Source organism: Elgaria multicarinata, chromosome 10, assembly GCF_023053635.1.
Source record: "Elgaria multicarinata webbii isolate HBS135686 ecotype San Diego chromosome 10, rElgMul1.1.pri, whole genome shotgun sequence".
Lineage (NCBI taxonomy): Eukaryota > Metazoa > Chordata > Lepidosauria > Squamata > Anguidae > Elgaria > Elgaria multicarinata.
The window spans coordinates 46108269-46135705 of record NC_086180.1 but is presented as its reverse complement, the minus strand read 5'-3'; the positions used below and the strand labels follow the sequence as shown (position 1 = coordinate 46135705).

Genomic DNA, 27437 nt, shown 5'->3' with positions numbered 1-27437 from the left:
TAAAGGTCTCCTGACCAACAAAAGGCTTCATCTAAGAAGATGGGTAACATTTCAGTATCAGCGTTTTTTAAAGTGTTTCACAAACACAGTGATGTTAATATTTTCTGAATAAACATTTAAGTCCATTTTAGATTTTAAAATTATGAGCAACTAGTGTAATTTTAGAACCAACAAACTTTACTTCTGGAGAAGCTAACACTTTTCAAAAATTCATGAACTTCATATTAAACAAGAAATTAACATCTCACTTTTCTGCAGCCTCAAAAAGTTTTGTACTTTGTTACAGTACAACAAGGCACATACAGAGTCTCTTCCTTCAAAACACAGATGTACTCCCTGAAATAATTTAAAATCCTCAAAGCAATTAGAAATACTACAAACTTTGCTTTTTTATATACTTAAAAACTTCGTTCCTACAAGACCATGCACATTTAGAAAAGTGATTTAACAAGCACATTAAAGTGACTTCTGTACATATGTACCTGTAATGCAAATATAGTAAATTAGAATATTTCTTATCCTGGATTACATTGTTAACAGTTTGGATTTTCAATTATTTTATAGTTACCATAGCTAGTGCCTTTAAGGATTTATAGATTTATGGAAAAAAATTAAATCCACCACACACACTGTTGGAGTTGAGTAACCATCTTTCAAAGAATAAGTATATCTTCATCAAGGGATTTGGAATTACATCTTGTAAGTGCTTTTATTAGTTAAACTAGTGTAATAAAAATCTTCGAACTCCTCTTTTGGCCAAGGATATCTTTTCATAAAAACAACTGAATTTCAGAGGTAGATTTCTCCATGATGCACTCATTTATTTCAAATAAAAAACAAACGTTCCCTTTAGAACAAAGATCACATCTTGAAAAAGGCTTGGTACATTATTTAATACAGTTCAGTGATAACAGTCCTAAGCAGTAGTAGGAGCTGTTTAGGGAACCAATGCATCTGACACTCTCCTTCCTCAGAACACGAGCCGGCCAATAGTACTAAATCCTCCCCCGCCACCTCCACCAGTTGGCCCACAGCTTCCTGGGGGGTCGTTGTCATCAAATCCATTTGGCCGAAAGGAACATGAAGCTGCGGCTGCTTGTAGGGCCTGTGTTCGAGCACTGAGCTCTTGCTCCTGAAACAGAAAGGTGAAGAGCGGTCTCACACACCAATTTTAAGAAATCTGAGTATGAACATTTGCGCTGGTTTCAAAAGAATGGGTAATGATTTCACATTTGACACAGCTATACCAATTCTGTTCTGCCAGCAGTGCTACAGAATGTTCAACTATGAATTCCAAAAGCACCAATAAAATGGGTCAGACATTTTCTAACACTACGCAACAGAAAAAGCAACTTTTTTTTAGTACTGAGGATACCCAAATTTCAAACACCCATTGAAACTGTAAGAAGTGGAAGCTGGAATTCTCATAATCCTGACAAGATCCTGAACGCTGTAGAAAAACCTCAAGAAATAAGACCATTACAGTTAGTTATTTTGTATATCTTGGCCTGATGATGAAAGCCACAATACATTACCAGTCTCATATTAAGACATCCCTACTTTTGCAAAAGCTGTTTTAGGGAGTAGGCCAACACTCCGTTTAATAAGCTAATAGGGATCATTAAGTGCTAGTGTTGCAGGAATTCTGTCTAGTCCTTTGGCAATTTTACTGGAGCACGTTTTCAGTCCTACTGATACCTTAAGTTGAGTAAGATGCTATAAACTTTGTGCTAGCAACCACATTGGACTGGAATGACCCATTTCAGTGTGCATGTGGTTTTTTCATCAGTACACAAACACTACTCACTTTCCAGAAATATCACCAAAATTTCGTAAAGCCTGCTAATTTATCAAAAACACTATCCCAGACTTTCCTCACTTTTGCAATAAGAAGCTGCAATAAGAAATCAGACCATTAGTCCTTCTAGCTCAGTATTGTTTATTGACCAGTCGTGATTTTCCAGACTTTCAGGCATTGAAACCTGAGACCTTCTGCATGCAAACCAGATGCTTTACTATTGAACTATGATCCCATAACCATGATATGAAGAGTTTAATACCCAATATAGTTCATGCTGTTCAGGAAGAGCCTGGAACCCTCTGGAAGTAATGCAGAGCATAACCAACCATAATATGTTTTCAACCCCCCTCAAAAATGCCTTTGGGCCTATTGAGGAACTGTTTCAGGAACTCCTAACTTCTCTAAAAATTCTCTGAGCTGTGCCATCCATGATGTAATCAATTCATTCCCCAAAATTTACTATAGCATGAAACTACAACTCTTATAATCCCTGGGCATTGGCCATGCTAGCTGGGGCTGATGGGAGCTGAAATCAATCACCTGGAAGAACAAAGTTTCCTGACCTCTGAGCTAATCGAAAATAAACAATGGTGTAACCATATTTGTTGCTTTCCCTGATCAGTGATGTTAAAGGTAACAAAATATATCCAGAGCTTGACAAAAGAGCCATTATCTCAAGACAGACAATACCAACTTATTCAGGGTGGTTTTTTATTATTATAAAAGTTGAGTTTACTGTCATCTCAACCTTTCTCAACCCTGCACTCCACAGAAACTGCCCACATGAAAGTCACTGATTCTTTCACTGCAAAGTCTTCATCCACCATAACCTCTCTGCTACCTTTGATACAGTTCATTATTCTCTCCTACTTGTTTCCCTTTATGCCTAGCCTCTATGATTCTGCCCTCAGCTGGTTCTTTCTGCCCATCTGACTGATCTTGTAGTCTCCATAGCAAGACACTCTTCCTCTGCTTTCCTTCTCTCCTCTGCAATCCCTCAGGGCTCTGTACCTGGTCCTCTACAATTCTCTACACCTTGTCGTTGAATAGCTTCATCACTTCCCATTGTTTACAGTATCACCTATATGCTGGTAACACCCAACTTTTACTGCAGATCTTTTGCCCTCCATCTCCAACTGCTTCTCTGATATTTCTGCTCGGATGCTTGAACATCATTTCAAATTAAACATGTCCAAAACAATATTTCTCACATTTCTTCCCAAGTCCTCATCTCCATCTTCATTCATTGTATCCACTGACACGGATGCCATTCAGCCTGTTGATCGAGGCATGAAGTCTTTCCCTGCCGTTATTCCACCTACCCCCTATCCCCAATCTTCAGTCTGTTGCCAATTCATGTTGCTTCTCCCATCACAAAATACAGCACTCCCTCTATGCCTGACTACCTTGACCACTGCAATCTTCTCTCTGGTCTCCAGCTGATTCATCTTCATCCACCATACTACAAAATTATGCACCTTTCTCATCATTTTGACCATGCGAATTCATTCCTTAAGTCCTGGCACTAGCTTTCTGTCCATTCTCAGATCCTGCATAAGCTTATCCCGATCTCTCTGTGCTTATATCTCCAAAGATCTCCTTGAAGCTTATGTTCATTCAGTTTTACCACCCTCCAAACATCTCCTGCTCCCTGAAATATCTCCACCCATTTCCCTCTGCTGCCTTTTCTACTTGGAACTGCTCCCAGAATGCAACCACCTCCCTTATTTACTTTAAGTCCCTCCACAAAACTCATATTTTGGGGGAAGCCTTTGTATCAACTCTCTAGTCCTCATTCTTTACTGTAATTAAGCCAAAGTATGTGCAATTAAAACAATCATATTCTTCCCTTGGTTACCCATGCCTCCATTCACCGCTTCCTCTGTTGTTTCTCTGCATCTAATTTGGGATTGTAAAATACTTGGAATAGGGACCTGCCATACCTATTCTTTGTAAAGTGCCATGTAACATAGCTGGAACTATATGAACAACCACCAACTGTTTGTAGTTTTTTTCAATTATTTGTTAGTTCTAAAGCTATGGAATTCTGAATTCTCTACCGCAATTGTTACGAAGATAATGCTTGAACAGTCCAATAATAAAATTAAGACTATTTGTTCCAACTTCATGAAAAATTGCAGTGTGAGGTAAAAACTATAAGATGGCCAAATCTTTAAAAGTTCAGGCAAGAAATGGCTGAGATGCAGCAGTTTAAAGATTTTTCCTTTCCACCAGTTTCTATCCAATTTTTTGTATACCCATAGCATACCTCCAGTCTTTCCTTTTGCTGGTTTGGTTTGTTTCAAAAGATACAGGAAATAAGCAGCTGTTTGAATTCTAAAAAGTACCCATAGAACCCCAGCTTTGTCTAACATGCTCCTCTGTACAGTACCAGCCAAGATTCTTTTTTTTGGGGGGGGGGAGGGAGATAAGATGCTGGGTTCTATGATTCCACCCTCTAATCAAGTGCTCTGTTCAGCCATCTACCACCTGTGAGTCCTTGGTTTTTAAGACTAGGTGTCTGGGACAGAATGGGATTTCTATTGCTGTACTATCCACCACTGCCTAACAGAGCTACTTGAGGTGGGTCTGAGGTATGATGTTGAAATCTCCCAGACTAATGGTACTGGGTGCTTTCAACATCCATGCAGAGGTGACCTTATTAAGAGTGGTTCAGGACTTCATGTTCTCCATGGCAACCATGAGGCTGTCCCAAATTATATTGTGCCCCATTTGTAGCAGGACAAACTCTGGACTTGGTTTCTTGTTCTGGGCAGCAGTGGGCGGATGAACTAGGTATCAATGAACGTATGTGGTCCCTTTTTCATGGACAGGTAACTACTTGATGTACTTAAAATTAAGTTCTCTTTTCCATCTAATATCAAGGAAGCTATTGGAGTTCTGCCTGGAGGTGGTAATAGCTGGGGGACAGCTGAGACTTAGTCCGGACGAGATATATGCTCTTGTTCAAGACAGAGGAATAGTCTCTGCAATAGGGATTCAACCTGTTCGTGATGGGTTGTGGATACCCCTTTGAAAACTGTATTTTAGAAGTGTTCCCAGATTCAGCTTTACATTTGGATGGCAATGTGGCAGCACTGGCCAGGAGGATCTTTGCCCATCGTAGGCTGGTGTGCCAGCTGCATCCATTCCTTAAGAAGTCAGAACTTGCTATAACACATGCCTTAATTATATCAAAACTGGTATTCCCCAATGAACTCTCTATGGGACTACCTTTGAAGAGTATTCAGAAGCTGGGTCAGAATGCAGCAATAAGGATGTTAATGGGCACGCACATATGTGACACCTATCCTGCAATATCTCCACAGCTTACCAATTTACTTCTGGACACAATGTGAAGTGAATAACTTTAAAGCCCTTAAATGGGCTGGATCTAGAATACCTGAGGGATCATCTTTCCTCCCATAACATCTTGCCTGCTCTCTAAGATCAGGAGGAGAGGCCCTTCTGTGTCCAACCTAGAACGAAGGCACAGTTGATGGTAACAAGAGTTAAGGCCTTCTCAGTTTCTGTACCAATACTGAGAAATACTTTGCACCATGGAGGACAGACAGAGGTCTCTTAGGTAGTCTTTTGTCAGCTGGTAAAGACTTTTTTATTTTGGCAGGCTTTTGACTGCTACACGTATGCTATTTTATGTAAAGGTTATGTTTTATCTGTGATCTCTGCTTTTACTGTATTTTATCGTGATTATAAAGTGTGTGCCACCATGAGGAGTACATATGCATTAAAAAGACAAGATATAAATCTTTATAGAAGGAAATATATTTCTTCAAATAAATCTTTGTCTTGATTTTGTATTGCTGCCCAAAATAAATTTCAATTGTGGTGCCATTTTATTCTTGTTCAGCTTAGGCTTCTAAAAAACATTTGCGCCTGCTGAATGCTTGCAAGCGCAAAGCACACACACACACCCCGGTTCATACGACGGAAATGATAATTCTATATACACAATGTAAAGGTAGACGTTTTTCATGATGTATTTTCTGTTTTGTTTGTTGACATTCACAATAAAAAAGTTTAAAACGTAAAAAAAAATCTAAAAAAGAAGTTTGGATTCATAACTACAGTTAGGTGTCTGAATTAAGTTTTTAACATGTCTAGATACACTTACAGCGCAATAGTATTCCGATCTGCTCAGAAGTAAGCTCCTAGGTAAGACAACAGGACCGCAGCCTTAGTCAGGCAATCCACACTTACAGCATTCACACAGCCACCTTCCTTTACATTAAGGATGTCTGCACCTTACCTGTAAATATAGCTTATTGTCTTTTGTAATGGCATCCATAAGATCTTTCTGAAGAGGAGGCTCTCCATTAACCCAGAGCCCATTGGCCGATTTAGTGCTGAGAGCATTAGCACTGTTCTGTTTTTTGTATAACAGCACATAAGCCGTGTCCTTGGGGAATCTGCTTGTAATTTTCTGGACTGACTGAAATGAGGTAAATGTCACTCTGCTATCATTAAATAAAAACCACTCCTTTGACACCTCATTTTCATCCAGTTCCTTTTCAACAGCTGCAACTGGAGCCTCTCCAGCCATTAAATTGCTTTGTGGATAAGCTAAAGTCAGACTTTGGGCTTGATCAAAAGATCCTAATGAGGGCCCTGAACTAGCAATGTTTCGGGCATAAGAATAATAATGCCCACTTTCAGAAGATACGCCAGAGTGCACGACTACAGAACTTAATACATAGGGGACCAGTTGAGGGCAAACCACTTCTTCAGCACCAGAAGGCTTGAGTTTCTTAGCTAGATTCTCACCAGTGTCAGAAAACTCAACACCCATTGACCACATGCCTGATACTGGACTTAAGGAGGAGGCAGTTCTTTTGACAGGTAACTCCAGAACAAGGGGAAGAGACACATTGTCTAAGATTTTGCGCCTAATATGACACTTGGGGTCATATGAAAATCTTAAAAGAGTGAGAATGAGGTATTCTGGCTCCTCCACAATCTGCATAGTTTTTTCCGCATTCTGTAGAGAGGCACATTTTTCACAATAGTATTTGTTATCCCCTTTAAGAACCTCAGTTGCCAGAAAATAATTCAGCAGGTCAGTAACTGAGGGAGTAGCTCCACTGATGTGCTTCTGTAAACTATCCCTGTCTTCAGCCTTGCACAGAAAAGGATCTGCAGCGTTTTCACAGTTTGAGTCGATGGGTAGGTCTTTCAACATTCCGTCGCTTGTGACCATTTCACAGCAGTCACCAACTGCTAGACCATCAGAAACTGTTTCTGCCACAGGACTGAATGCCCCAGTACTGACTTGTTCCATGCAATCATCTTTCCCTTCAGACACATTTTCTGCACTTGGCGGGTCAACATTTTCTAAGAATATTGGAGGACAGAAAGCAAGCGAGAGATCTGTGAAGGCTTCTTCTTTGTGAGAAGTACTTTTGCAGTTTAAACAGCATATGCTTGTTTGCAGTTTCCCTCGAAACATCTTCTCTATCAAGGTTCTCTCCTCCCTTGCTGTGCAAGATGGTTTTGTAAGCATCTGTGTCTTGGTGGATACCTCTTGAACTAGGGACTCTTCATTCATATCTTCTGGAAGCTTTGATGAAGACAAAGCTTTCAAGGTCCTCTCTTCTTCATGAAGCCTAAGGAAGAAAAATATCCAATCAGACGATTTATTTCCCCACCAATTTCTCCTTGCTGTTTTATACATCATTATCTTTCAATATATATTCACAACCAAATATTTATATATTGAAACAGGTCTAGAGTGGAATGAAAGGCTTTGAATGAGGGCCCCACTATACCCTATGACTGCTGGTACCAGCCTCAGTAGTTTACATCCAAGCCCTAATTCAGTCCATAATGGGGACTTGACCATGGGCATGTCTACATCTAGGAAGGAGGAAGGATCTTGCAATATGCTGATCAAGAGATCCTCCGGAATCACATGTGGCGCGTGACTTCTGGAAAAGAAGCAGGACATCATGGTCACCATTTTTGGGGGGACGCAGAGGGGCCGGTTGCACAGGAGTGAGGCCCTGCTCCAACTAAAAGAAAAGAAACCTTTCCCCTCAAAATTGGCCCCCAAACCCCATCCCTGCCGTTCACGGGCCTCAAAATTGCTGCCACCCCCTCCCCTGATGGGCATGGAGCTGTGTGGCTCTGTGCCCATTTCTGGTGCCACGCTTACTTGCAAGTAAGCGAGCAGCAGGCAGGACAAGCACCCACACCTTCCACTGTCTCAGGACGGTCCTGGGACTGTGGGAAAAATTGGGATAACTGGGGAACCAGTTATCCCGGGGAAAATGGAGGGGTTGTCCCTGGTTGCTCCCGGGATCCCCTGTGAGTCATCTGGATGCACAGGGACGACTTAGGGACAACCCCAGGACAAAAGTCCCATGTAGACATACCCCATGTGAGAAGACTGGGAAGTTATTTAGGATGCAACAAAAGCTTTCTGCTTATGAAACATAAGCTTTCTGCTTTCCCTATGACAATCCTTTGTAAGGTCTCTAGGAAAGGCACATGGCAACTATAAGTCAAGACCAAAGCCTTGCTGAAAGAAGGGGTTGGACTCCAAAGGTCATTACCAAGAGCTGATATATATGTTGGAAACAAAAAGAGAGATGTGTCATTTCAGCTTTAGACCATGCATGTTAATTCCAAAAACCAAATGAAACCGAACTATTTTTCTTTAAGTAAGTCGGCTACAACAGATATTCAGTTTTCAATCCTTCAAGTTTAAAAATACTACTATAGCTTGCAACTTTGGTACAACACTTAAAAGTTTGAGGTAGGTACCCTTCTGGGTATTTTTGTTTAGTCAACAATGTTGCAAGAATTATAGCATCCACAAGACATACATACATACTACATATATAAAGGAGTACTGTCTTGAACAATGGATATCAAAGTGCCATTACCGGTCTAGCAGGAATCTGAGATATTCAGAGCAATCCTGCTGGGATCTAGGGGTGAACCAGGGTGGCCTGGAAGCCTCAAAGAAAATCCGAGGTGCATATGCTTCCCTCTAGACAAAGGAAACAAACAAAGTAAGACGAATTCAAAATACCAACACCACCCTATGAAGCATTCCTTAATTTCTGAAAAGGGAGAGTTAAATGAATAGTATGCAAAAACAGCAGTGTTCAGGTGTTATCTATGAATTGCACTGATTATAGAACAAATCTCAGGTGATTAAAAAGGCACAAGCTTCTATTATACAAGCAATTTTACTTTCAATTTTATATCTCATACCAAAATGTTAATCTAGAAATTGAAAAAACAAGCAAAATCTGCTAGCTGTAATTAGAAACATCAAATGGAAAAGTTTCATGTGCTTAGGTGCAGTAAGAATATGAACTGTGTAATCCCTTTTTCTCAAGTTATTTTGATCCCATATGTATTTTAAAAACAGGGTCGATTAAAAAAAATCATGTTATTTAAATCAGCTTTTTTTAATTGCATCAGTTTTTGTTTTTACTTAAATCACATTAGGAAATTTTCTTAAAATAATTAGTTAAAAAAGGCTAGGTCAAAGATGTCATCATGAATATCAATTATACACCTTCAAATTATATTCTATGAATATATTAACAGCAGTTAATAACTTAATCCATCTTATTTTGCACTGCAAGTGGTGTACAAAAGTGTATTCTCTCTCTCTCTCTCAAACTTTTGCCTCTCTCTAAGTGCAAAGATCGAGATGGTCAATGAATAGAGAATTTGGGGGAGATGGAGTAGATCTGAACAAGGATGCGGAAGAGACTGGGGCAGGATCTGCACTACTGCTTTAAAGCGCTTTATAACAGTTTTGAAAACGGATAGGGGAGGGAAATAGAAAGTGAAACCAATAGTGAACAGAGTATATTCATGCAGACAGACACCTGGGGAAACTTCTGCTGCATGTATCCTCCATAGTGGAAGGAAAATACCTACCATGGCATCAGCAGGCTGTAAAAAAGACCCCATTTGGGAATATTTTGTTTCTGTACCTGCTGTGCTTGGAACTGCCTAAATTTTATTTTTTTAAAAAAGGACTTATACATTTTTCAAAAATTTGGAATCATTAACCATTCAAAAATTAATGTATGTGTTTTGTTAATGTTGTTGTTGTGATTGCAGCTTTTATTAGTTGCATACAATTGGCCAGGTTTGAATATTCCTCCCCAGTTTCATAAACTATGGTATAGAAAGCTGGGGGTGAACATCTGAACACACCCTAGTTTAACTACTCTTCATTTGTTTTCAAAGGTACACAATTCCTATTTCAAAATTTCACTTCTGGAAAACATTGCAAAAGCTAAGAATATGCTCCTTGACCCACTGATTCAGCACTACAACAAATATATCAACAGACAAAACGTAATTCATATAGAATGGGTTTATTCTGACAGTGCAATGTTTTAGATATATGCCAGTTCTAGGCATTATAACCATAATATTCAGAAAATAAGAGTCACACACCTGAGTATGAGCCAAAAATGCAAAGAGATGTTGCAACTTTCTCATTAGTGAATTGCACCCGTTTAGATTTAATGATAATACATGTCTTCTGAAACTGCAAAAGGGGAAAAGATGAGAGAATAATGTTTTCATGTACTGTCATATATATAATGTTCTGATGACAAAGATCCAATTTATTTGAAATCAATGGCTTTGGTAAGTGTTTGCTTTTGTAAAGTAGAATGGATTTTAAGAATTCGCCAAAACACTTTATTCTCGTTTACGTTTAGGTACACATCAAATATTGAAAATAAGATATACTTTTGAAGCAGTTCAAATCATTCTCATTAGAGAAAGTTTTCTCAACTTGAAATTCATTCAAGGCTGCACACTGCAGCAAACTGAGCAACTCCAGTTGTAAAGAATGAAGATGACTACCAGCCAGAAATTCTCCTTCAAGTGTGCAAATATCTATTAAGCAATACAGTATGCTACTTTAATTGCCACTTTAAGATTATGCTTTTTTTTTTTACTTATATATGGCCAGTATGCTATGGCAGGTAAGATTTTCTGTGTGTGATCTGTATAGAATTTGGTTAAGGAGAAGTAATTTAGGCAAGTGGACCAGTTCTAACAAGTTACCAAGATGTTCACCAGCAATACTGAAACCATAATGATGCATCCCATAGATTACAGACAAAGACACTGTGACACACAAAATATATTCCTTACAGGAGTTTAAACTTACTCTGTAGCCATGAATAATGCCTGAATCACACTGTTCATATAACATGTATTTCCTAAGTTAATTAGACCAGTCTTTCCAGTTTCAGATTTTCCAGAAAATCTAGACAAACAAGATTGCAAGGAATTGGACTGAGACGTCCAGGCACTCTGATTCAGTATCATCTTAATTTTCTCTTCATTGGGTTTTGGAAGCTCCTATGAAAGGAAAGAAGGGGGAGTTGAACAGTGGGCAGCATGCATTTCCCTCCATCCCCACCCCAGGCTCTTGCCTCTTGCTAATGTATCATACAGTTGTCCTTTAAAGTACTGACAGTACTATTGTTTGGCCAGTTAAAAATTTACTGTGTATGTATGGCCAACAAATTCCTAGAGGCTAAATCGATCAGCTCTGAAGATATTGCAAGACCAGTGCCTTGTTTGTCACCTTTGATCTGCATTCCTGCTATTTCATTGCCAAGAAGAATGCCTCTCAAGTTGTAAGCTGTAGCAGCAACATATAAAAACTTATGTTCATCATGACATGCAACTGTTTTATTTTTATCAATCAAGAGATCCAACAGTCAAAGACAAATACAGTATTAAGTGTGTGTGTGTGTGGTCCCTTTAAGGAAGAAACTGTCCAACATGGAATAAGTACCAATGTGTGAGGAAGAACAGGAAGCATTCAAATATACGTTATACTATTCTTTTGCTTAAGCTAATGACAGATGTAATGCAAACAGCTTTTCTAATCAGGAAATAGTTTGGACAATTCAAACTGTGATTCCCAGTATCAAAGAGTTAACCCAATATGATATTTCTCTTCAATAGTGACACGAGGCAAAGTAGCTCTACCAAGGCAAGTGTGCACATTATCACATTCTACTATTCAGAGCTTTTCTGGAGAAGTAAGCCAAAATCTTATTTGACAACATCAATACTGAAGACATAATCATCTCACATATCTTACTGGGTAGTGTTTTTCTAGTTTTACAGTTTAATCAGGATTCCCACCCACACCCATGATCACAAAATAGCACACATGCAGAGCAAAAATAGAGCCTAGTTTGGAATCAAAAGCACGTAGATATTTGCATTACCATACCTTGATAGTTTCCAGAATAGGTTCATAGAGTTCTGGGAATCCAGAGTAATGATACATCATACAATGTATTAACTCACTGAGCTGTCCCAAGAATGTTGCACTGGAGAGCAGGCCATTGCTTTTGAAAGATTTTACCAACTTGGCCACATGTGGAACAATCTAACGTTAAGATAAACAAATCAAAGCATTTATGCAAGTTAAGTTTAATACAGACTTTGCCATGCAATATATTTAGAAAGCCAAAACTCTCAGTAAGTGTGATATGTGGTGATAATATTACAATAAAGGAACTGTACTATTCTTAACCACATGAGCACATTAAATTGATCACTTCTGCTCACAATAGAATCTCAGTTTGGTTATTAACACACACACCCCGAAAACCCACAATTCTATTATGTTACATAAATGAGGATCCCCAACAACACTGCATTATTAGTGCATTGTACTTCTAAATCGTGGCTGTAACATTAGCATTTTTACTAGTAGTCTGATAACATAAAATCCATTCCATATTCTATGACCTCTTCTTGAGATTAGTTTACAGCACCATCTAGTGTGACTCATTTCAATCTTGCCTGTATGTTTAAAAAAACCCTTAAAGTTATTCACAATCAAAATGATATGAATGAGGAAGTTCTAGAGAAGCTATGTATTCAATAACTTCAATATAATCAGACTGCCTCTTTGATCCTCACCAAAATGTAGCCTTCCCAAGAATTTTACACAAGAGTTTTTCACTCACTGCGACATCTTTATTTTTTTTTCACTGTGTACCTTTGCATAATTATATTTTAAGCTTAAGTGTTCTTCATACCAGGCCTCAATAGCCTGCATCATCAATAGATTTGGTTGTATCCAATTGTGTTCCACTACTAATGAAACATTCTTTGATCTGGTATAGCTATGAGTTTCTGTGAGCTCGTGTGCGTGTGGGATGATACAATTTTTGCTGATTACCCCTTCCTTCTGCAGCTTCCTGCACCTCTTCCAGAGGATTGGGGGGACACTTTGGAACAATGTGAGAGGTGGTATTAGGGAATACAGGACAAGGGGGGTAATTGCAAAAATCACCTCCCCCCTTCCATTCAAGGAAGTCTCCATGGATCAGCAAGAGGGACACCCTTGAATACAATCCATTGCAGGAGGCAATCAAAGCTCTTAAAAGGAAAGTGCTAAAACCATATCTGATCATCAGTACAAGCAACAGCACCTTCTATCAAACTCTCAGCACTATACATATTTGATTTCTCAAAGCAAGCATGTAAGGAGTTATCGCAATTCCTGTCATCTATTTATAATTGTTTTAAAACTTGTTTTGTGCAATGTGCCTTCTGGACAGAGCAGACTGTAGCAGTCTTCTACGACACAACCAGGATTGATGTTTCAATCATTCCCAATAAGTATCATTAATATTTGCTTAGCAAATTGCAACCAAAGGATAATCCTTGATTAGCTGTTGCCTCCCATGTTCATGAGCTTTCTACAGCTGGTTTAGAACCAGTTTAGAAACATTTGTCTTCCAGTTATTAGATCCAAGCTTATGAACACTTCTACTGTTAATACATTTACTTTCCCAATATTTTTCTCCAAGAATTAACTGCAGTCTAGGGTTAGGATCCATTGTGCCCTTGTGTGGGTGACCAGGCCCACTGATTCTGGTGTGTGCACAGTTTCTGATCATTTGGTGGCTTGCCCCAGGAAGTGCTACACTGCGGCTGCCAGAAAGGGGCTGCGTGCACACCACAACCAGTGGGGCTGACGGCCTGGGCAAGGGCATTATTATTATTATTATTATTATTATTATTATTATTATTATTATTATTTATTTATTTATATAGCACCATCAATGTACATGGTGCTGTACAGAGTAAAACAGTAAATAGCAAGGCCCTGCCGCATAGGCTTACAAATTGGATACTGTCCATGGTTTTACAGAGAGAACCATGTAATGGTACTACTTATATTAGTCATCTGTATGTTGTTTGTAAGCAGTAGTTTAAAGCTCAGACAATGACAACTTACCAAGTGAAAAGCCTCTGGAGAATGCTGAAAACTAAGCAACATGTGAGAAAGGACAGCCAAAGCACCAGGTCTCACAAGAGGAAACCAAAGTCGATTAAAAACCTTTGAAAAACAAACATACATCATAATTTTGAGATATTCAGTAGTTAAGTCTTATAAATTTGTTTTAGTTCTGTATTACACAATGTTTTCTCCCCTCTGGATCAGAATAGACAGAAAAGCAACCATGCTACAAAAATGCTCTGCAGCCACACTGTAACTGCAACAGCCCCACATCATTAAGCAAACATACCTACCAGTTCAATCTTAAGCAAAGTAACATCAATAAGGATAGTAAACTTCTGGACTGCAGCCAGTCCTTTCAACAGTGCTATCACCCAGGTCTCCACATGCTGAGCTAATGGCCAGGACAGCCACTCAATCATTCTGAAAAGTGAGGGATGAATGTTAGTATTTTAGGCACATAATGCATATTCCAATTACCAAATTGCCCAAAAGCTAGTGTTGGTTTACATAGTAGCATAGCCACATTGAGAGCCAAGGAACTGCATGGTATTTTATCACTGGGAAAACATCTTTTAGTTCTTCTATTGCATGTAGGTTGTACACAAATCATGGTATTTCACCACTAAGGATTTATTTCCTCAAGCTAACACTTCTTTTGTTGTTTGGAGTGCTGTGTGGAGCACGGTAGTACAAGTGCCATGGGCACAAATGAGCATTTTATCCCCTCCCCATCTTTTGGCATTCTGCAAACATTTAGCATTAAATGTCAAAACTAAGTAATATACTTAAATAAATTCATTGATTACTACATTTATATCCCATCTTTCTTCCAAGAAGCTCAAGGTGGCACACACAATCCTCTCCTCTCCAGTTTATCCTCACAACAACCCTGTGAGGTAGGTTACGCTGAAAGAGTGTGACTGGCCTGAAGTGAGCCAGTGAGCTTCATGACCAACTAGGTCCATCATTTTCAAGACATCTACTATGAGAAATGTGTAAGTGACAGAAAGCAAGTTGTTGACATAACTGTGATTTCCTACAGAGCTTTGAGCAATGTTAACATTTCCTACTAAATATATACATTCACCATGTTTCCAACCCTTACTGTAACGATTACTTTTCTTCCAGATTGAGAAAAAATATCTGTGGAGAAGTAGCAATATGTGCATATCAGTCACCATTAACAGTGCTGATGGTTGATAAACAAGATGTCCCAGCATTCCTGTCATTCCAGGCCTCATTTAACTAAGTTAAGTAGAAATGGTTCTGAGCTTTGTAGTGTCTTTGCTATAAATATGAACCTCAGTGACATGTAATGCTCACCTTAAAAATTAAGCAAATAAAGCAAGCATACAACTGGCCCCGAATTTTTCTCCAGTTTAAGATTTTAATCCAAGCCAGAGGTGAATTCCTCCTTCCCAAACACATACCTGACAGTGTCAGATGCATCTGGGAAAACTACATTTCCCAGAATCCCAAGTGCCAAGGAGAGGAGAGGTCAGGGAGAGGAGAGAAAGCAAGGCAGAGGAAGATGGGGAGGGGTGGGGTGGAACAGCCCTCCTGCCATCAGAACAGGAGCCAGGTTAATGGGTTTGGAGGCTAACCGGAACAAGGGCTAGAGATGTGAAAGGCCAGGGGAAAAATCTGGGAAAGGGGAAAGTTTTTTTCTCAAGCCCATCACATATCTAGTGGGGGTAGGTAGGTATTCCAAGCACATTTAGAATTGGGGGGAAAACAAACTTTTCTTGAGCATCGTCAAGTTTACTCATAATTGCTGATCCCAGCCAAAATTAAGCCTGGGAAAGATCACCAATCTCCTATGAAACCCCCTATAATGGGTTCTTAGTTCATAAGGAGTGCAGGGTTTTTGTGCTGTCACTGACAGAAGCACATATCTTTCGGCACGGGCTTCAGTGATCACCGATACCACAACTTTGGCAACAGGTAAAGAGCAATTTTGTTTGGCAACAAGTAAAGAGCAATTTCCTTTTTTATTTCTTGCCTGCTAGTGACCAAAATGTCAAGAAATACTTTTGTAAGCTGCCGTGAAAGCCTTTTTTGGCTGAATGGCGGCATAAAAATGATTAAACAAATAAAAATTAAAAAAATTAATTACTACAGATGCTCAGCTACTTGACCCATCATGGAAGATGGGGAGGAAATGGGAGACATAAAGGTTACTTAGCGTCAGCCTGATGCATGGCAGAATAGATGCTACTTCTTCCCTTTCCAAAAGGTGTTCTGTCCTATCCCAGGTTGGATTTCCTTACAAATGATTAATATGAAACTGCAGCAGATTCTACACCTGGTGCAAGCATCCAAAATATGGTATGTGCCATCAGGGCTGGGCAAAGCTGATAGTAGGCCCAGGCCTGATGGGAAATGTAGTCCTCATTTCAAACTGCTCATTAAGTATTTTTAATCAGTTCTAAATACATATGAACTAGAATAATTTATTAAAAAGGTAATGGCAAGCACTTCTATCCAAGATGTATATAAGACATCACTTCTTCACATTCAGAAATGCTTTACGTGCTTTTCTTTGGGCAAATTCATCATCAACAACAGAAAAATCAAGCAACTTTGCCCTGGGGGACTCTGAGTAGGCCCTCTCAAAATCATAGGCCCATGCCAACTGGCCCCCCTGCCTCTCCCCCTGCCCAGCCCTGTGTGCCATACGGCACTGGGGGTGGGGAATCAAAACCAGCAGGCCACACACCTGTCATTGTTTTGGGGACAGGTAAGCACTCTGCAGTTGCCATGTTATCCATGAAATTATATGCCTTGCCCAGAGAGCAATAATTGGAAGCTGGATGCCTTAGAGACAGTGCACTAGCTGATGACGCATTATTTCCTGTGACAATAGGATACTCAAATAAATAAATTTGGTCCTTGTGGCCCACAGAAGTGTCAGCACCGAAATTTAAGATGACAATCCGCTAGAATTTGCATAGGGACTAGTTAAACAATGTCTGGGCTAGCTAGAAACATTTGTGGACTTATTTGCTAGGCTGCGCTACAGGGAGCTGAAAAAACAGGTCAAGGCTGAGATGTATAAACATAAATCAGTAAAAAGCCTCCAATGAGCCCTTTTTAGATATAATAAGAACTAGTTGGGTCCCTACATATAAATTTACTTAGTGGACCACCATAGAAATATTGATTTGACAGCTGTTCCAGTATCTGTCAGAAACCATTGTTTCTGACAAATGGCTTCGTCCATTTTCGTCTGCTGCCCCTTACGCCTGGAACGCTCTTCCAGAACATTTGAGAACTACAAGTTCAACCACAGCTTTTAAAGCTCAACTAAAAACTTTTCCTTTTCCTAAAGCTTTTAAAACTTGATGTTGTGCAGACTTCTACTGTTACTTTCTACTGTTAGTTTTTCCCTACCCTGTACCTGTTTGCATTCTCTTCCCCTCCTTATTGTTTTACTATGATTTTATTAGATTGTAAGCCTATGCGGCAGGGTCTTGCTATTTACTGTTTTACTCTGTACAGCACCATGTACATTGATGGTGCTATATAAATAAATAAATAATAATAATAATAATAATAATAATAATAATTGTTACTTGCCACATAGCCAAAGCTGAGCTTCACATGATAGACTAGTATCTGTAATTCATTTTACTGCATATGAAAATTCCTAAATGCTGGATGGTACAATAATTACCAATCACTGGGTAGTACTCAGATTTTTTAAAAAAATGACGGCCAGGATTTCAGTGTCAGTTAGTTCTAAAGGTTTATTTCCCGTAAAGCTTGCTTGGCTTGAGTCCAGAGACGAGCAAGAAGAACTCCATTTGCACAACAGGACTTCTCTGCCCTCTCTTCCCCACTGCAGACCTGTGAAAATTCATTCCTAAGGATCAGGGTACCCTACAAAAGGGCATGGAATAGAGTAGAGGGGGATGAAGCAAAAAAGTGAGGCGGGAAATTGCATGAGATCAAAGCCATTGCAGTCACTATCACTACAACCTCCTAATGTCACATTTTACACCTTGGAATAGACTTGCATATTGCTATCTTTGTTCTCCAAATGTCCAGTTATGACTTCCAACAATCAATAAATATGCATATAAAGAACTGAGCACAACCAGTTGAAAATTAGCCATGACAAAATATCACTGAAATCTATGGAATAAATAAGTTGTGTTTCTTTGCAATTAATAGCATTTAATTTAATGGGACATACTCCCAAATGAATGAACAAACGCTTGCAGCCTTCGTCCCATTCTACCACTTCCCTTGCTGGTTATCCGTTTGCTGGATTGGGCCCACTAGATCTTCACCTAATGGCAATTGTTTTACCCAGAGATTGCTACTTGCTTCATAAAAGCTTACTAAATACTAGGGCTGTGTAAACGCCTCAGATAAGGCATGAATCTGAGGTAAATATCTCCATATTCAGATCACCTCAGAATAAAAGGTGGCTTGTGTATGAAACAGCCCATGACAAAATGGGCTGGTTCCCTAGACTTTGAACCCATTCCTGGGGGTGTTTATTGTCCCAATTCTGATACATTTTTTTAACTTTCCACAAGCTCTGCAGGGTCTCTATAAATGAAAAATGCTAGGGAGAGGGGAGACAAGAGACGGGCATCTCAATTTTGTGCGCACAAGACACTCTTATTATAATTTCAAATACTAAATACTAGAGGATGAACTTTTGTGACTGACAGCCCTAGATTCCAATTAGGGAATTACTTTAACTGGTCTCTTGGATCACAGTCATTTTCGATAAGAACACTGCAATCCTATACCACTTATCTAGGAATAAACCCCACTGAAGACTTACTTCTGAGTGGATGCATTCAAGACTGCAGTGTAGTCCCAGAGAACACTATATTATAATCACCGGGGAAGCCACCCAAAGCTTCCAAAAATGAGATGAGGCTTTGCCTCAGAACCAAGCCAAAGAATAATGTCATGCCAAGGCAGTCTTCTATGTGAACCAATGAGGCGGGTTCTGGGGTTAATATTTCACCTACTAAATACTGACAAAGAAAAATTTGAGCTGCTGAAAACTTAATACAACAGGTTAAACTTTATAGGTCAAATTCAAAGTATAATTGCCTAAAAACCCTATTTCACACCTATTTAATACTATGCCTAGGGCATTCAGAGCCATACCAACACTGCCAAAATAGAAATATGACAGATCAGCACTCAAGATTAATCGCAATATATCTTTTTATCTCATGTTTGGTGATCTGAAAGAAAGATGAATAATCTTATCAGGTTACCCTAGTACATTCACTTTGTCAGTGCTTGTACAGTACCGATACAGATCTTCCCAGGATCACAATTTCAAAGCTTTTTGTATTTTCTCACAAAGTTCATTTACAGCATGACTTTATTAGTGCTGCAATACTTAGCTGATTAAAAACGCACACAAGACAAACACACATTTTTTGTAGAAACCCTTACAAAAAGTATGGGTAGTAAGCTGAAACTTAGAAGAGGATTTTTTCCTCTTCTCAAAATCTGTTTAAGCAATCCATTAAAACTCTATTAAATTAAATCCATTTAATCAACAAGATGTTTTTAATTTAGCTGACACGAACTACTATTCTGCTGTGTGTGTGTTTTCAATACAGAGGCCATACCTGCACAAAGCTTGTGTCATACTTGCATCTTTGACATTTGGATCTGTGGTAAGGCTTCCAATGAGCACAGTAATCATCTGTAATGGGATATGTTGAACAAGACTTGCCAAGGCAACCGAGGGTTCAAAAGTAGTATCTACAAGAGTCAAACATGTAAAGAAGAGATGTTTTCTTCCTACTTTTTTCCTATTTCAGATTTCAACAGCTTTTTTAAATGATATATTACAAAGCTATTACATCAGCTCACTTAAGTTCTAAGTATTTTCTTAATCAATGCACATAGTGGGTTGGATCTAGACTTTGCAGAAGGGACTGGTATCTATTGGAGACACCTGATGAAGCAGGGAGATGATATTTGTCCATTACACCTTCCTCCTGGAGCCCCCCAATGCCAACTCCTCTCTAGTAAAGCTTTTCAGAGGACACAGAGATCTACATAGAGATGGGGAAATCAGCAAAAATACCCTCCACTATTTCCCTAACAGGGTATCTCATGAGCAGGTAGCCTGGATCCAACCGAATGTAGTTCTGTATGATTAAGTCCAGTAGAAACATTTTTTCATCCAAGCTATCCGATTTATCTGTCTTTTCTAGGCTGTAACGATCCAACAATAAAAAGGAAACCTAGGTATTGAACTTTTGTAACATTTACCCCCACTTCCACCTTACTTGAGAAGCAATCACCTGTATGCAGAAGATTTCTAGCAACTGCTACAATTGTAAACATTTGTTGTCCATGGACACAACACCAAAATACATGAGAAATTAATTCCTGAGTAATTTGAACTATGGACTTGTGGCTAGTTTATTTGACTGTCACTTACCAAGTTTTGCACTGCCCTAAGAAAAACCTGCTGAGGCATAAACCTGCATTTTAAGAACCGGAAATAGTAGACCAAGAAAATGAGTCCCAAGTGAGTCCCACTGAGTTCAGTGTGAATAGGATTGCAGTCCAAGTCATCACACCACCTTAGACACAGTCAGACTAAACAAATACTACTATATAAGAAAGCCCACTCATTTGATGCCTATCCTATTTCTGTTAAAAAGTTATGGGGGTGGTCACCTAGCACACTAACTTATTTTAAACAGCTGAGCCACTACAATGTATGTGAAGCTTGATAAAACAGATAGACATCCAATAGACTCTAGTATTATTATAAGCATTGCTAAGGAAGGTTTCTGTAGAATCTCAAGATTATCTAAACGGCTAAGACCAGAAGTATGAGGTGAACCCTTGTACAGGTAATCAAGAGAGAACCAACCTCCTGTCCAGGGTGTGATTAAACTGGACTAGAAATTAAATACCAACTGCCACACAGATTCTTGGTACTAGAGGAGTATGAATAGAACAACCACATCGCTTGTTTTTAGTATGCTGTGGATTCAGTTGTCTCTGTTCCCATTCCCAGCCCTTTTCTGATTCAGCTTTGCTTGCTGTCAACAGAAAGGGTAGTGTAATTAATGTCTACCCAAACTTCTACCCAAACTTCCTATTATCTTTTGCTTCAGTTCAATTCAAATGCCACCCTCCTGTGTAAACAAGAACCAAACAGATACTGAGGAGAGAATAGTTATTTCCCATCCTACCCTTATCCCTTGGCCAGTAGCTCTAATACAGAAAGCAACCACAGACGTCTCACTCACCTAAGTGGTTCTTGTTTTCACCTATTCCCAGAGTAGTTTGGGAAGGGATTAGAAATAAGCTGCTTGTGCAAGGCAAGTGTTGGATACTGCCCTTGACCATTCTGAGATAAAGAGTGCTTCCCCCCTCTTTTTTATTTTTACTAAGAGAAACCCAGTGCCATAAGCCTCGGAAGTCTGGTCCCAGAAAGAGAGACCATTGTAAGGAGAAAGGTCAACTCACCAGTGGAGGAGATGATGGCGAAGAGTTCCTGCAAAGAGGGCAGCAGCGTGTCGGGCTCTGCCTTCCAGATGCTGTGCAGAAGGCCGCTGACTTGGGTGACCTGGGAGACGTAGAGGCGCAGCTCGGCCTCGCGGGTGCCTTGCGTCTGGAAGTGGGCGATGCTGCGCACCAGCTGCTGGCAGAAGGCGAGGGCCGGCTTTCTGCCGCGGGGCAGGCACTGCGGGAAGTCGCTCAGGAGTTGGCAGAGGCGGGCGCACAGCGGGGCCGGGGGCCTCTCGCCCACCAGCCGTAGCGCTTCCCCTTGGAGCAGCGCGAACAGCTCCAGCACCGCCGGGCAGCTGATGAGCAGGCGCAGGCCGCCCTGGATGTAATCCAGCACGGCCGGGTCCAAGCTAGGCCCGAGGCGAGGGGACCGGGCCAGCGACGCCGGGCCTCCCCCCTGAAGCAAAGCCAACACCAGGCCGCCCGTGAAGAAGGCCTCGAAGTCGTCGCGGTGGTGGCGAGCGTAGGCCTCGAGCACCTGCCGCCCGACCTGACGCTGGAATTGGTCGGGCCCCTGCAGGATGAGGCGGGTGCTGAGGGCGAACATGGCCTGGCACTGCGGGCCGCTCAGCGGCGTCTCCGCCGACTCCACCACGCGCCTCACGATCACGCGCTTCACCGGCAGCGGGTGCGACGAGCTCACCAGCCCCTCCAGGATCTTGTCCATGGCGAGCTCCGTCCCAGCATCGGCCGCCCAGCCGCTTCCGGCCCCTCCCGACGGCCGCTTCACCCGACGGCTGCCCCTCGGCCTCCCGACCGGCAGCGTTGCCTCAACATCAGCCCGAGCCGGCCGTTCTCGGGAGGTTTCTCAAAACTGGAAGCTCAGAGGCCCCAAACGCCGGAAACATCTGACCCGGAAGCGACGGAGTGGCGCACAGTCACGCCAAGCAGGAAGTGGAAGACGGTGATTCCGAGCGCGCATAAACAACCAACGACGGGCCCCGGGACCGCCCTAGCAACGCGCATGCGCTTTTCTCACCACGGGGGAGGTGCTGCGACCCTTGCATGGGGGCCCCAATCGGAGAGCGGAGGGGCGGGGGGTTAGAATCGTAGTAGCGCAATATAAGGGGGGGGGAACCAAGGAAGGAGTTAAAGTGGGTGGAGTCAAAGGAAAACGAATCCCGTGCTACTGGGCTCTCACTTGGGGCAGATCTGCACCAAGCAGGATATTATTATTAATTGCATTTTTATATTGCGCTATAAAAGCAAGTATATAAGAGGCAGGGATTACACTACTGCTTTATAGCAGCATTGAAGTGCTTTGACTACTGTTGGGGCCCATTGACACATACCATATACTGCTTTCATAGTGCTATATCCTGCTTGGTGTGGCTCCTGCCTCTTATATACGGCTTTCATAGTGCTATGTAGAGCTGGCCTTGGTGAATGCCGCTTCAATGCGCTGAAACCTAGTTGTGTCCTTAATTTCAAAACACCCACTTATTGTTGTGGAAGGCTTAAAAGAGGTATCACATGTTTCAGGAGGTGAAAGAGTTGTGAGGTAGCAGAATGGACTGTAAGACTTCAGATTGCAGGGGGCAGGTCTTTTTTTTTTTAATGCTCTCTTACCTGAAGCATTCCATGCAAGTCGAAAACTAGCACAGCAGGGAAGGACTTCCTCTACCACGGACATGCTAGTTTTTGTTTTAATATGACCTGAGCATTTAAAAAAAGTATTGGTCACCTGTTGTTTATAATGAGAAGGGGCCTTTCTACCACCTTAACTTAAGAAGAGCCCTGCTGGATCAGTCCAAAGGCCTATTTATCTAGTCCATCAACCTGCTTCCTAGTGGCCAGCCAAATGCTTCTCGAAACCCATAAGTAGGACGTGAGAGCAACAGCCCTCCTCTTTTGTTGTTCCCCATAACAGAGGCTTGCTGGTTCTAATCCTAAAGGCAGCAATGACTGGTAGCCATCAGTACGCTTAACTTCCATAAATTTATCTGCTCCCTTTTAATGCCATCTAAGTTAGTGGCTGTGACTACATCTTGTGAAAGCTGATGCCATTGTAAGTATTCCCCAACCTGGTGCCCTCCAGATATTTGGGACTTCAACTGCCCTAGCCAGCATGGCCAATGGTCAGGAATGCTGGGTCCAAATCAGCTGGAGGGCACCAAGTGCCATAGGGTGTTTTCATGCAGAGAAGACCTAGTGCTACCACTCAGAAGGCATTATACAGCTGATCTGTCTTTTTTTCATTAACGGATTTTCTATGTTAAGACAAAAATGGAAGAAAACTCAGAAGGGTACAAGTAGAAGATAATGTGAACGCTTGGACCCCCATTAACTTGAGGCAGGACAATGACACCATAAAAGCCTCATCTGGAAGCACCCAGAGTTCAATTTCTCCTTTCTGTCTCTTGAATTTCCCAGTATTTAGCTTGACTCAATGACTCTGGGTTCTAGTATTATGTGAGCAGGTGAAAAAGTTATTTAATCTGCTTTCATTAACCATGCATTATTTTATGCACCTCTATCATGTCCCTCCTTATTTGCCTTTTTTCCAAAGTAAAAAGCCCCAAACATAATCTTTCCTCATAACCGTTGATCCATTTAGCCCAATATTGCCTATTGTGGCTGGCAGTGGCTCTCTATAATCTATTTTTTTCATAGAACCAGCAGGGATATGTGATAATAGGTACTTTATATATATTATGTGGAGGTTAATTATATACACAGTATCTTGAAATGAGTGCTCATCATGATTCATCATTAGCACAACATAACAAAGCATGACTCATCATCATGCATGGCTACAAATTCCAGTCATCACATAAAATCCTCCCATTTCATTTGTTGATTTCATCTTGTCATAAAAGGCACATGTAGCATGATGGTTTTCACTTGTTATGTAATGTATGTTTTCACACACCCCACACACTGATGTGAACTCATTCTCTCTGTTATGCCACAGTTGGTCACAAAACACACTGCCAGCCATTTTCCAGAATATCTACAAATTACAAAATTCTTGTGTTGTTCACTCTGCTTCATATGCATGTGATTGTCATTCACCGTTTGATTATCACTGCATTAAGTCCAATGATTCACATGAAAATTTATTTGTGTTGACTTATAAACAAAGAATTGGCATCTCTAAATGGGAGTCAGTTGTTTGTAGGTTCTGCCTAATCATCAGTGTGTTCACTTGGATTTGTTCACCGTTGTGAAATATAATTGAATTAAGATTGTATATGCAGTGTACTTCTAGTGGATATGTGTTTCGTGGGCAGCTATTTAAACAGGATAAAAACCACAAACACTTTGCCATTCATAACAGAAGCGACTGCTTCTCCAGTTGCTTTCTTGGAGTGGTTCAAACAGAAAGGAAGTGAAAATAACTTCACCAAACATCCTGCACTGATTCACATCCTCCCAACGCTCTCAGCTCTCAAAACTATAATCTTTACCATATCATTCCACAAGCTGGCAGTACATTTCACAAGTTGAGAATATAAGGTTCTGAACTACACCATGTCAACTGTGCATGGAGAACAAGTGTTCAGTAAAAATATACACACAATGGATTTGTTATCACTGGATAATGAAACCTATACCAATATACTTATGTAATTAGTTTACTGGTTGTAATTTCTATCACCTCTTGTTACTGGTAATTCTTTAAAGAAACTTAATTCTTAAGTTTCTTATGACAAGGTTTCAGTATTCAGTATTGATAGCATCTGCTTTGTCCTTAGTTTTACTCCATGTTTAGTATTTGCAGCAGTAAATATTACATCTAAGCCGCCTTGAGTGCCATTTTTCTTGATAGAAAGGTGGGGTACAAACCAATCAGTCAATAAACCCTGGATCCACATGCTGCAATAACCAACTCCCATGAAACAGGTTACTCCCAAAGTATCTCACCCTTGGTCCACCTATCACAGCCTATATAGGGCCTCTTGATTATCTGGCCTGCTGGCTTAATTAACAAGTCTAGCTACTCAGATATTTCATGCTTGGTCATGAATATTTATACTATAAAAAAATGATACCTAAACCTACCGTGAAAGTATGCCCATTTCCATTTTGGCCAGATCTTCACTTATCTTGCCTGGTTGATCTCAAAATATCAGCATGCAACCTTGGAGCTATAAGCCTTATATTTAGACATCCTTTGCAATGATGGAAAACACAACTGTCCAGAATTCAGAAGCATGATATGGATGTTTAAGTCCAAGAACTCTTTCCTTAGAGCTTTCAAATCCTTAGTTCAAAAAAAGTTCTCTTGTTTTAACATCTTCAAACTTAAGCTCCTCCCCACTAATTGAAAATTAACCAATTAGGGCCAGCCTAATGGAACAAAATCTGTTTAACCTGCCAGACCTCATTTTGGCGGTGGATGAATGCACACATAGTTATGATGATTCATGACAACTCAGCATCAAAAGACTGTACATCGTCCGATACTTAAAATTAGGCCTCAGGATCATGGCCGTAGCATAATTTTCTGGGCCCAGGACAAATTGGTAACCAAGAGAAAAAAAGTGATAGTCTTTTTTTGATTTCCCACGATTGTCAATGGGAAACATGAAGCTTTGGGTTTTCGAACCTTGACTCAGGTTCTGTACTGAGTTGAAGTGGACAGACTCCGAATCATTCCAAGCCGAATCAGGCCATTTTCTGAAGCACCAAATCAGTGTTTGCATCAAAGCTGTGGGTCGGGGCAGACCTCTAGTTCTTACTTTTTACCAAAGATTTTTTTCAGATGTAATGTTTAACAAGGAAAATTCTTAGAAAGGGCTGTGGGATACTCCCCTCACCCCCCAACCGCTGGGACTTACCTGTAAATCATATCTTCCTCCCAGAGAGCACTGCTGCAATTTAAAGTTAAGATCGCAGCAGCTCTCTGTTTTTACTATATGGTCACAAACTATGGCGGCTATAAAGAGGAATAGCTCTCAAGGAGGAGGATGTGATTTACAGCTAAGCTTCAGCAGCAGCAGGTGACCAGGGAGGGTGGAGAGGGAGAGGGAGGTAAGACCAGTAAATTGAATGGACTCACAGCTGGCCTTGCATCGGCTTTCCCGGGCAGGTGGATATGAGCGGCCCAGTGCCACTCTGAATCAGCCCGAGGCTCTCTGAGGCTTTGGTACCAATCTGCTTTGGCCTTGGGGCACCTCAGGCCAACGAGGCAGTGGACAGCCCTATTTATGAAGTAGACACTTAAAAGCTTCTATGATCTGCATTTAGAGCCAATATAGTGTGTGTGTGGACAAGACATTCCCATATTGGGCAGTACCCAGCGGGGCTACTCCACCTCCATTGGTTCCATTGCCTTTATAGGAGCAACCTACTTCTAAAAATAATCCCAGAAATGCTAGTTTTGGATCAGGACAGGTCAGCGGAGCCCCCTTTTTTTAGCTCCACTGGCCTACCAGAAACTAGCATTTTCACTCACTTTGGGTTATTTTTAGAAGCACCAAAGCCTTGTTGTGCGAGGGGTGGTTCCCACGAGCACACTGGCATAAAAGGATAGTTTGGGCTTGAGAATCGGCAGCACTGGCTCCTGCTGCCCTTGGCAGCAAAATTCCTGATTATTATGGTCCATCGTCCCTCCCACCAACTGTCCCTCCCTTCTGCCTATGCACAAAGAACTCTGGGACTGGTAGTTCTTGAAGAGCATGTCACACAGGGAAGCACAAATGTAGATGAGTACTTCCAGATGGATAGCCTCCAGATTACCAATCAAAAGACATTGTAAAGCTATTCTGCCCTTAACAGACTTTCTGTGGTAAGAAAAAAGAAGGAAGAAGTGGGGGTGGGGAGTTGGAAGGGTTACAAATGGGAGACGATGGCTAGACCCCTTGTAAAATTCTGTGTTTA

The 27437-nt window shown here is 40.8% G+C and overlaps 1 protein-coding gene across 3 annotated transcripts; it reads right to left on the bottom strand.

The window, feature by feature from the left end:
• Positions 1-156: 156 nt before the first annotated feature.
• USP38 (ubiquitin specific peptidase 38) lies at positions 157-25732 on the bottom strand. Of its 3 annotated transcripts, none has more exons than XM_063136385.1 (10): positions 25617-25732; positions 19703-19838; positions 14381-14510; positions 14085-14186; positions 12060-12218; positions 10977-11170; positions 10250-10343; positions 8707-8813; positions 6072-7425; positions 157-1132 (listed from the first exon to the last, which is right to left on the bottom strand). In XM_063136385.1, exons 2-10 carry the CDS (start codon positions 19777-19779, stop codon positions 971-973), a joined length of 2379 nt encoding a protein of 792 aa, XP_062992455.1. In that variant the 5' UTR covers positions 19780-19838; positions 25617-25732; the 3' UTR covers positions 157-970. The 3 variants fall into 3 exon arrangements, with proteins under 3 accessions (XP_062992455.1, XP_062992453.1, XP_062992454.1); XM_063136383.1 differs by lacking the exon at positions 25617-25732 and adding an exon at positions 21570-22441; XM_063136384.1 differs by lacking the exons at positions 14085-14186; positions 25617-25732 and adding an exon at positions 21570-22441.
• Between the last annotated feature and the right edge of the window lie 1705 nt (positions 25733-27437).

Coding starts and splice junctions, on each gene's coding strand:
- USP38 (XM_063136383.1), bottom strand. CDS start 22,278: ATGGACAAGATCCTGGAGGGGCTGGTGAGCTCGTCGCACCCGCTGCCG. Junction 19,839..21,569: donor CGCCATCATCTCCTCCACTG/GTGAGTTGACCT, acceptor TGACTCTTGTAG/ATACTACTTTTGAACCCTCG. Junction 11,171..12,059: donor CTATTCTGGAAACTATCAAG/GTATGGTAATGC, acceptor TTCCTTTCATAG/GAGCTTCCAAAACCCAATGA.